General features: G+C 58.3%; 3 protein-coding genes across 3 annotated transcripts; all 3 read right to left on the bottom strand.

Annotated features, from left to right (window-relative positions):
• Positions 1–310: 310 nt before the first annotated feature.
• On the bottom strand, positions 311–692 carry H310_14070 (hypothetical protein; the record flags this gene model as incomplete). Its single annotated transcript, XM_008881809.1, has 2 exons — positions 311–546; positions 677–692. 2 exons carry the CDS (start codon positions 690–692, stop codon positions 311–313), a joined length of 252 nt encoding a protein of 83 aa, XP_008880031.1.
• A 1162-nt stretch (positions 693–1854) lies between these two features.
• Positions 1855–7344, bottom strand: H310_14069 (hypothetical protein; the record flags this gene model as incomplete). The annotated part of the gene is made up of 1 exon (XM_008881808.1): positions 1855–7344. The coding sequence occupies one exon, from the start codon at positions 7342–7344 to the stop codon at positions 1855–1857; it is 5490 nt and encodes a 1829-aa protein (XP_008880030.1).
• Positions 7345–7570: 226 nt separating this feature from the next.
• On the bottom strand, positions 7571–9865 carry H310_14068 (hypothetical protein; the record flags this gene model as incomplete). The annotated part of the gene is made up of 5 exons (XM_008881807.1): positions 7571–7913; positions 7979–8126; positions 8167–8585; positions 8655–9184; positions 9236–9865. 5 exons carry the CDS (start codon positions 9863–9865, stop codon positions 7571–7573), a joined length of 2070 nt encoding a protein of 689 aa, XP_008880029.1.
• Positions 9866–11075: the final 1210 nt, after the last annotated feature.

The following is an 11075-nucleotide window of genomic DNA, read 5'->3' as shown; positions in this document are numbered from 1 at the left end:
CTTGTAAATTCTAATTCGATCAAAACATGTATTGACAATGGCTATTCTCCATCATGCATGTTCTCCAGTTGACTGGCTGAGTGGACGGACGCAAGACATTGCAACGACATCTTGTCGTCAAGACTGCGGTCATGCAAGGCAAGGACTCGACAGCGGCACATTCTAAGTGGTCCTTTTGTGCGACCGTCAACGTAACGTGTACACCAGCGTTAAGCATCTCCGGACGCCGTGAGACGTGAAAGTTCTTGAACTTAACCTTCAGAACGCTCAATTGGATTGTAGAACCCTCAATTGGATTGTACATCGGCGATTAAGGGCCAAGGCGTAGCAAGTCGCAGTCGTCGTACCCAGGCATGCGGGTCTCCATTTGGCTGTGGGCAGGCGCGTTGTCCGGGACAATGACCGCGAGATTACCGCGGAATTCGGCTTGGAACAATGGCATCGACTTGACGGCAAGGTAGATGTCTTCCACAAATTCTGCGTTCTGTTCGATTTGAATGCTTCCCCGTTGCATGCGGTGTAGGATGAGACCGCCGGATGTCGACACTGAACTGAAGATTCACTCCCTTTGACGGTGGAAGCACGGCGACAGCACGTTGGACCCCCTTGGCGACGCCTTTTGTACGCTTGCTGAACTGATTGTAGTTTGTTTCATTGTAATTCACGATTTAGTTACCATGCGTCATTTGCATGATCAACGTGTCAGCGAACGCTTTTCACTTAGTTATGTTGATGTCGTTGTTGCACGTCGAAGGTTGGACGCGGACTTGTTTTGCTGTGTACAGCTTCCCACAGAGAGTTCGACTGACCGTTGAGGTTCTGAGGTTGCGATGCTGATGCCAAGTTCCACAAAAAGTCTGTTCTGCAAATAGCTTAGAGTATATGAAAAATATCAACTAAAATTAATAATTGGCAGCGATCGTTGATGTACTCTTCCAGACGTAAGGAAATCTTTGGGGTCATCGTGGTCAGCGACGCGCGCGCTCCACCTCGGCTGAGTCGACTGACACGGTTGTTGTGAATGATACGTCGAGCTGTCGTCAAGGGGACTCCATCATAAGAGGCCACTGCTTTCCAATCTTTTCGGTCATGGAATGCTGCCAAGACATGAGTTTTCTCCGCTTCTGTTGGCATCTTTTCATTGTGTGTGGATTCTCGTGTCGCATGAGTGTAGGCGCCCGCCAAAAACAAAACATTTGTCAATACTTGTTTCGATCAAATTAAAATTTACCGGTTGGCCACATTGATGCCAGATACAATCACGTTAAATGACATTGATTCCAGATAGGTACGTACTACTTCAAAGAAATTATACCGTCGGAACCACATTAATTGCTGGTTTGGCCACTTTGAACGCCCTGTGATGCGACTCTATCATTTTGTATCCAGTGGTTTCGATATCGGGTGTGGCGATATTTCGTCAAAGAGGCACAGCAACAACACCCTTTGTCCAAAAAATTATGCTCACACAAATTCCATTCAAAATTTGTATCACCACTAGCGTAAAAATCACCTTCCGAGTAGTCGAAGTAGACATTTTCAACACACACTCGTAAACCTTTGATGATAAAAGTGTAGCTGGTCGGGGAAAATGGCGGGAAATGACACTCGGTGCACATGTTCGCAAACCGTCCTCGCTACTCCATGACGTACCGACATCATTGCGTTGCTGCCACTCCCAGGGTCACGTCTGGGCGCCGGGATATCGACCGAGAGTGAAAAGTGTGGTGTTTTCGCAAGACTTTTGTCTATATATGGAGCATACATGCTCTCAGGCGCTTTGGCGGGCGATATGTCGTCTGTACGTCGAATTCCCGTCGTAACAACATCATCGCCGTGAATTGTTACGACGCTTTACGGTGTGTCAAAGATCGAGTGTTCCTGCACCAAGGGCAGCGCCGTGTGCAGTCGACGCCAACTAGGATCACTCGGCGCAATCGGCGGCGGCGTCGTCTCTTTTTTCGATACCATGTACGTTCTCCACACTTTCACGTCCAACACGAACGTCGCATGGACCCAATCGACGGACACGAGGCCATTCATCGCTGCGGACGCTCGGTCCAAGTGGTAAATGCCTCCAAATTCCCACGGACGTCGGCGAAAATGGTATTTTGCTGACAGGTGCAGCAAGAGCGACGTCGACGTCGGTTGCAACGTCGGGTTGGACTGCCGCACGAAGCCGTAGCACACAACGCACGCCGCAACGATCAAGCTCAAGAGACCTCCAAACCGATCGAACCGACCAATGTGGACCGACCCGCTTGTACACGTGAGCTGAAAATCCACGTGCACCCACTGGCATTGCCGCCGGAGGTCCACGAAAGGCTCGACACCCACGACGGCGCTCCACACCAATGCCACGAGCCCCGCGACGATCGTGCTCGACATGGCCGACTTGCCCGTGAATTGCTGCGTATATGCCGACGCCACGTCATTCACAACGTACACGAGCCACGTCATTTCCCCGGACGAGAGCACGGTCGCGACCCAGTCCGGTTTCTTGGACTGGAAAAACGTGACCAAACCCGAGTGCGGCCGCGTGAGCTCGAGCGATGCCGTCGACAGGACGCACAGCGCGGTGATGCCTCGGATAAACAACAACGGGCGGCCGATCCAGACGAGCCCACACACACGATTGAACGAGAGCATGTTGATGCCTTCAACGCGACCGCGGTTTGCGACAATGTACAAACTCACAACGACCGCGACCGCGCACAGCACCAACGACGTGTACTGAACCATCGCGCGGAGGTAGTTAGCGACGTTGAGCGGGATATCCATGGCGCTCGTGGGGGACATCGCCAGGTCATCCGACGTTGACATGGCGCAAATTCGACCCGCGTCGCCGTGGAATAACGTAACTTCTCGCTTCCCGTCGACCCACTCCCACAACAACAGCCACGAAAAGAACTCCATGTCGCGGCTGTGGAAAAAGTTTTCCCGCGCCAACGTCATGCCGGCGGCGGAAGCACCCGGCAAGCTCACAAACTGGACATAGTCCACTTGCAATTCGTCGCGAACGACGGCCTTGGCGTCGCTCCCGAGCGACGACATGGTTTGCATGTCGTCCAACGAAACATGCTTGGCCAAAAACGCAATCGCGTCCGTGAGCTGGGTGACGCAGCTCTCGCGCTCCGACAGCTCGCGCTCGCACGTCGATTCGACCCACCCTCGTGCTATTTCGTGAGCACCCACGGCCAAGAGCGACTTGACGGCCTGCACAGTCGAGCCCAACGTGGATTCTGCGCCAAACATGCTGCACCCGCCCTTGTACGTGAAAAACTCACACGGCTGCTTGGATGCCGCGCTATTGATGTCGCAGAGGAGCGACCCGCCATACGCTCCTTCGCTCCATGCTTGCGGCATCGGCGAGTAGTTGAATGTGTGATAAATGCCCCAAAAATCGTCTTGGGCAGTGGCCGACGCACTCAACGTTCTCGCTAGCATCTCGGTGCCGACCTGATGCGCGGCGCGCAGAGACTCGGGGCATGGGATGCGCTTGGCGTCGATTGTTCCAAACGGCCCCAGCGCGGCGCGCACGAGCGACCGCGACCGCGTCAGCGGCGCATCGACCGTCCCGTTGTCCAACAAAATGTCTTCGAGAGACACATTGTACCACGCATAGTCGCGACTGGTGCGGACGAGGCTGCGGCCGCCCATGCGCGTCGAGTTGGCTGCCACGGCCCATAAATCACTGGCAAACGACCAGTACAGCTGAAACGACGTTTGGCTCGCGAATTGCAACGTCCCGTTGGACTTTTTCAGCGCCATCGCGTACGACACACCAAACGCATTTTGAATCGAAAACGACTCGTCGATGCCCAGCCGCTTGAAGTTTTGCCACTGCGTCGAGAATGCCACAATGCCAAGCCGCGACCAGACGTCGACTTCCTCGGCGACAGTCAGAGCGTTCGCTCGGACCCCCGTCAGCCACTGCTGGCCGTCGGACGTGAGCTGCACGTCCGCGAACACAGCGACGTTCAACGAATGCCCCCAGCACGCCATCAAGCCGTCCCAGTCGGCATTTCGCAGCACGGCCTCCAAAAACACTGCGCCGTTGTCTGTCATGTTGGCACAGCGCAGTTGTCGCGCCGCCGAGTGCGCCAGCTCCCACCGCTTGCCAAAGTCGACGTAACAGTACGGCGTAAACACCCATGGCAGCATGCATCCGGGTGTCCGGCGAAGGCCGGCGACGACGTTTTCCAGCGTCGACAGCCCGCGATGCGGTGCGCTCGAGTACATGGGCGACGCCACGATCCTGGTTTGCGTGGCGTTGTTGGGCGCGGCGATCGCGGCAAACTTGGGGTCGGGCAAGTGGATGCGGGTCGGGACGTAGTCGGTGACTTGCAAGTACTGATTGAACCAATTCGCCAAGTACGCGTGCGTTCCGGGAGTGTCAAAGCCAACCCACCACAAATCATTTGCCATCGTTGACTTGGTCACGTCCAAGAACGAATAGCTCGACACGACCGACGCCATCATGTACGCGAGTCCCAACGCGGGCGACGCCATCGACCGCCATCGTCGATGCGCAGCACGGCCAGCCGAGGATGAAGAAGAAGGTGGTGGTGCCGCCGTCGGCCATCGAAATGGACACGTGCTGTGGAATGCTGTCGAGTGGGCGATCGGCATCCACAATTTCACGTCAAAAAACGCCGTGGTCGTCGGGAGAATGCCAGACAGGATGCACCCGACCACGTCCGCTGCATCGACGGACCCGTGCAAGAACGCTGCCGACGCGCCAGGGACGAGCACGTGCTTGTCGTTGATTGCGTCGCCCTGGCGCACGCGATGATGCACCTTTCCCCCGACGTACGCCACACACGTCGCGCCGATCGTGCTCCCGACTTGGACCAAAACCAGTTCAAGCACGCGATGAACACTCCCCACTTGGATTTCGCCACTAGCGCAAGACACTCCGTGTCGAAATGACTGGATGTGGCACGAAGCACGGCCGAGGGTCGCGCGGACCTGCCACGGATCGGCCACTTCCAACAGGACCGACGCCGTCCAAGCCGCGAGCGCGCTCAAGGGAGCTACGACGCGCGCCACGTCCGAGTGCATGGTCGGCAAGAAGATATCACTCAAGACGTACGATAACCACGTGGCTTCGCCCGCTACGACCGCGACGTGGCCCACCGATCGTGGCGCAGACATGAGTTGGGTGTACCCGTGCGATTTCACGAGGTCGATCGGCGCCGTGGCGAGCACCATGACTGCAGTCATGCCTCGGATGCACAGCATGGGGCGACCGACCCACACGCTGCCCACGACCCGATTGAAGAAGATCCAATGGCTCAAGTGGCCCGGCGACCGCGCCGTCGAGCACAGCGAAGCAAGGCCAGCCATCGACGCGACGATGGCGACGCCCACCAGCACCATCGACACGTAAATGCTGATGTAATGCACGTATTTGCACGCAGAGTGGGGCAGCTGGGCCGGGTTGGCCACCATCGACTGGAACGGGAGAGGCGCTGACATGAGCTTGAACCTGCCGACGTCGCCTTGAAAGTCAAACACTTCACGTCGGCCATCCAGCCATTCGTACAGCGTGATCCAGCCAAAGAACGGCCACAACGACGACGCGTCGGGCTCGCTGCCGCCGTCTCCAGCGACGAGCTGGACGAGGAGCTCCGGCACACGTGCCACCGTGTCATTCCGGGCAGTGGCGAACTGGAGCGTACTGATCTGGAGCTCCATCGTGTCTACCACGGCGGTGTCCTTCATCGCGATGGTTTGGCTTGTCCAGTGCGGCGTCAACAGGTCGTGCGTTCGACTTGCTAATGCCAGCGCATGTTCGCACAGCGGAGCCGTGGTCGCTGCCAGCGCACAGAGTCGCGCACCGCGCTGCGGGTCGTCCTGCAGCCGTGACGAAGACGCGGCGGTTGTCGCCAGCGCAAACAAAACGGCCATGCGCTCGAGCGCGACCCCATCGGCGATTTGTTTGCTACAGTCGTCGCTGAAACCAAACGATGGCTGGACGAATGGCTGCCGCGTGCCTTTCGGGCACATCGGGTTGCCTCCGTAGAACCAGTACTCACGACGGCTCCACGGCGCAGCGTCAACGACAGCTCGATCCACTTGCGCGCTGAACGCGGTGGCGACGCGGTCGTCTTGCCCGAGCGCTGCAAACAAATCGCGCCGAAACGCGTCGAAATACGCGGCCAGCGACGGTGGAATCGCCACGAGCTCCATGTCCACCGATGAATACGGCCCCATGTGCGCATGCATGAGGACGACACCGATGCCGCTGCCGCCACTCTCCGTCCCATCGGGCAGCGGCCCATTCGACTCGACATCCCAATCGATCGCCATGGCGTCGATGCTGTTGGGCGTCCCGCGAACGAGGCTGCACTTGAGCGATTCGCACGTGCCCAGGTCGTTCCAAAATCCCGGGTTGGCCAGGCTCGTCGTCCATCCCGCAATCGTGTGGCTGTACGTGGCTTCGTGGTATATCTGAAATGGCTGGCGCATCCCGAGCGCATTCACAACGTCGATGCTCTCGTCAAAGCCAGCGACAACGAGGTTTTGCAGCTGCAGCGACCAGCGCGTAAACCCGGCCGCTCGCCACGCCGCGGCTTCGGCCTCCACCGTCGCCTCGACGAAGCCCCCCACGGACGCATTTCTCGCCCACACGATCGAGTCGACCCATTCTTGGCCGGCAGTCGACAGCCCCGCGATGCCATGCAGCACTGTGTGGTCGAGCATCGCGGCGTATTCCGATGCAAGCAGCACCCGCACGTCAATGTTTCGCAGCACGGACGCGAGCACGAGCGCAGCATTCGTCCATTTGTCCGACGCGGCGCATCGGCGCTGGCGTCCCGCCGTGTGCGCCATCTCAAACCGGCGGCCAAGATCGGCCCAGCAATATTGCGTTGGCACGCGTAGGTTCTCGGCGACGCCGTTGCGACGAATCGTGTCGATCGCTGCTGAAAACGCGATCGGGCTCATGAGGTACTGGCGCGCCGTCGACCGCCGCACGTCCACAAACGTCGTCGCCATGTCGTACGCCTTGGTCGACGTCAGCGACAGCAGATCGACGGGCCCCGTGGCGTGGCCCACGTGCAGCTGCGCGTTGAAAACGTCGGCGACGAACGTTTGAGTGCCAGACACGTTGAAGCGCCGCCACCAATGATCGTTGGACGCATGCGGGGCCAGGAGCACGAGGTACCCGACGTTGCATGCCATTGACAGCACCACGTACACGAGCCCGACGGCGACAGATACACGGTTCGAGAGGCCACCGAGTCGTTTGTCGTTGCGCGGGGAGGACGGCGGCGGCGGCGCGCCGTCGTCGTCGGTGGCAGCCGCCACATACACCTTGCCCCGACGCCACCCCATCATCGCCTTGTGGACGGTGGTTTCGGCCGTAAATAGAACGTGTCCATGCGAAACAACGTCATCGACCGACCCGTCGCTCGCAGCACGTCATACAAACAAACCCGGCGATCCCATGCTCGTCTGACGCATCGTGGCCACGATCGCCGACGACGCCTTTGATCGTGTGGATGGCCCGCAGCCGACCCTCTCGGCGACACTACGTGTGCCAACACTCGTCCGAACCAAACCTCTATTTCATCGGCAAGTGGTTGTCTAAACTGACCTGGCTCCACTCGACGCCAACGTCGTCTGGCGTCAGCGTGACCGAGTTTTCAAATTGCTTGCCAAACTCGTACGTGGTGTAGATCTGCCGCGCGTACACGGTCTCACAAAACGTCGAGTCGAAGCCAGAAAAGAGCGCGAGCAACGACGTCGCGTTCAGCTCGTCGTCGTTGTGCCGTCGAAGCGGCGACGACTCGTCAATTACGTGGACGAGGGTCGCCGGCATGTTGATGCTTGGCCACGTCGGCTGGACCAGCGGCAGGTCGTACATGCGTCGGGCGCCGCTGCGGTCGGTGGAAAACGCGCCCAGCCTACGACATAAAACACAAAATCACGTGCCATCTCGTCCCCCGTCGGTCGTCCGTCGAGACTGTACTTGAACTGGCACAGCTGAATGTCACCGACGTTGCGGGTGTTGACCGCGCGAAACACGAGGCATCGCTGCGACTGATACATGGACACGGCCATCGCTGGCGAAAACTGAATGTGCGCCTGGGGCAAGGCAAACTTGGACCAGAAAATACCTGCGACGACCGGTGAGATGCAGCACGCAGCGCGCCGTACCCGTCAGGATGGTGGCGACCGTGAGCCCACACATTGCTTCGACCGCCACGAGCGCGTTGTGGTAATTGTCGCCGGGTGCCGGCGCAATCGTGCCGTATCCGATCGTTGAAAACGTGTGGACGCTCAGGTACATGCACAGTTCAAACGGCGAGTTCCGCGGCGGCAGCATGTCCGCCATCAGGAAGAGCCCGCCGGGGAAGTGCACCCAATGCAGCACGGCAAAAAACACAGTGACAGTCGCTGTCAGGATGAAAATGCCGGCCACGATCGACACCCACTTTGCGTGGAGGATGTGGTAGTACAAATACTGGAATCGATGCGGCACGTTCTTGGGCCGCACGCGGTGCAGCATGCTGATCGTGTCGTCGATGTGGACGTAGCTCCCGCCGTCGCTCATCGTGGCCTGTCGGTGCAGGGCCCTGCAACATGCAGCAGCAGCCACGGATGAACCAAGCAGCCACATGCGTGCGTGCGATTTCAAGTCCTACCTCCCCGACGAATCCTTGAACAGAATGCCCGTCATCCCGGGCTCCACGAAGGGCTGGTCCGACGCGGTTGCCGCCGCCGCCAATTCCGCTTCAGGCTGGTCCCATGACACACCGTCGTGGTGCTGCGGCGACGAAGCGTCGACAAACTCTGGGCTCGACGACGACGTCGGGGTGCGACCGGGCGCCGCTGCGGCCATGTGCGGCGCGATCGAGCACGTCTCGACCGACACCACGCAGCTCAGTTTTTCAAAGTCCATCACGACGTGGTTGGTCGCAAGGTCGTGGGAAAGCATCGAGTCAAATTTGGCGCCGACAGCGACGCGGTCGCTCGTGTAGCTCATTTGGTTGACAATCGTGGCGTGACGATTCGAATCGATGCCGGTGACGGTCACGTGCAGCATGCAGTTGGCGGTGAAAGGCATGCCGTGCAGCGGACTCGACTCGTCGATCACGTGGACGAGTTCGAGGGCGAGGCGGAAGAAGATGAAGTCGGACTGCTTGAGCGCGAGCTTGTGTCGTCGCAAAACGGTCTACCCGCGGTGTCATGAGCCCATCCGCAACGAGTGAGAGCATGGTAGTACCTCGTGCACCGAGAACAGTTCCATTGTGAACACCGCATCCATAATCACGTCAAGGTTCAGATTCGGGGACGAGCTCGCGTTCGCGACCCGCACGACCAGTGCCGAGTGTTGACCTTGGTAGTTGGGTTGGATGCAGCACTTGTTGCTGAATGCGACTTGCACTTTGGGCAACGAAAACTTGGTGAAGATGATTCCTGCGAACGTCGGGAGGAGCACCATCGACACGTACGACTCGAGGATGGTCACGTAGTTGCCGCAGCGGTCGCGCGAGTACACCACCCCAAACCCGATCGTCGAAAACGCTTGGTAGCTCAGGTTGTACCCGTCAAAGAGATTGTCGCACTCCTGGCAGATGAAGAAGAAAAGGAGTCCAAAGAGGAAGATCACGCCAAAATACGACGTCGCCAGCGCCAGGGCGAGACGAGGCCAGGACAAGTCGATGAGAAAGTACGCCAGATCTTTGTACAACGCGCGCGGTCGCGTGCCGCGACCGGTGCTGCGCAAAGGGCGGTTGAAGAACATCCGCTTGGACGACGATGGCGCAGACGACGAGCCTGGAAAGATCGCGCGCGCGGCAGGCGCGACTGTGATGCCGTGCCATACGTTGCGCCACTCGCCGTCGTCGTTCATGCTGCGCGTGAAATGTGTATATGCCGCGGCGGCTTTACATACTTGGTTTTTGTATCGGGAGAAACCAGCTGGAAACAACTATCATGCGTTTAATATTACAGACAGATTTAAAATCACAACGTGGACAGGAACTTGACATTTGTAGTCCTACCACCACTTTAATAAAAAAAGTCGAGGGTAATAATATACGAGGCGAAAAGATCGGCGAGTCGCCGGCGGTGCCAGCACGCGCTCGGCCACATCCATCGACGAGCTTGTCCAAAGTCGACCAAGTGGATCGTCGTCGTCCAGGACGATCCATGCAGCCACAACGTCGCCGTTGACGTTCATCAGTGGCACGTACACGATCTTAGCCCTTCGTCCTGACGATACGAGGCATCCCCCACCGCATCTGGATGGTGGGCATACACCACAACACACATTTCAATGGTCGGCATCATGCACGGTCGTTCGTAAAGGCCGAGGACAGCGCCGAAGGAGTGATGGGGGGACATTATCACGTCGGAATGTTCGACAGACTGTTCATAACCACTCGACAGCACCCATTCCTGCTGTGCTGTACGAGTTGTACTTGAAAACCAGACGGACGCAGATTTGTTGTCACTTGGGCCGACGACCTTCACTGGAGCGGGACGCAGGCGGAAGGCGCCGCCTGCGTCCCGTGCCAGCGACTACTCTCGCGACGGAGGAAGGCGTCGCGAGAGTAGTCGCTGGCATGCCCATCCGACGACCATCGCACTACTTTGAGAAACAACTGCACATTCCATCAAAGTTCCAGAGGTTGCGGCCGCTTCCGGCAAGGGAATCGGAGATGTTGCGCGAGCATGGACACGCTGTGCGGTCGTTGGATGGGAATTAGGCGGTGGCGACTTGGTGCTTCGACCTGGCGTAGATCATGGTTGCATGTGGCGCATATCCACGGTGACCACGACGTCGAATGTGCCGGGGATGCATCCTCCTGGAGTTGTGCGCACGTTGACCCAGCTCACGTCGAAATCGGGCGACAGCCCGCCAGCATGAGTCGCAGAAGCGACTCATGCTGACGTGGATGCTGGCGCAGTACGGTGGCAAGAACAGGGTGGGCGCACCTGGCGTCGATGGGGAATCCCGTCGAACTGCGCGACCAACCTGCATCGGGTATGGACAGCTTTCCGTAAAAAATTTTTAGATAACAGTACAGACAACGAGGGAATTTAAGGGACACTTTGAG

This window comes from Aphanomyces invadans (genome assembly GCF_000520115.1).
Source record: "Aphanomyces invadans strain NJM9701 unplaced genomic scaffold supercont1.60, whole genome shotgun sequence".
In the NCBI taxonomy this organism is placed as follows: Eukaryota; Oomycota; class Saprolegniomycetes; order Saprolegniales; family Verrucalvaceae; genus Aphanomyces; species Aphanomyces invadans.
The sequence above is the reverse complement of the archived record's forward strand: the minus strand, read 5'-3'. Positions and strand labels throughout refer to the sequence as shown.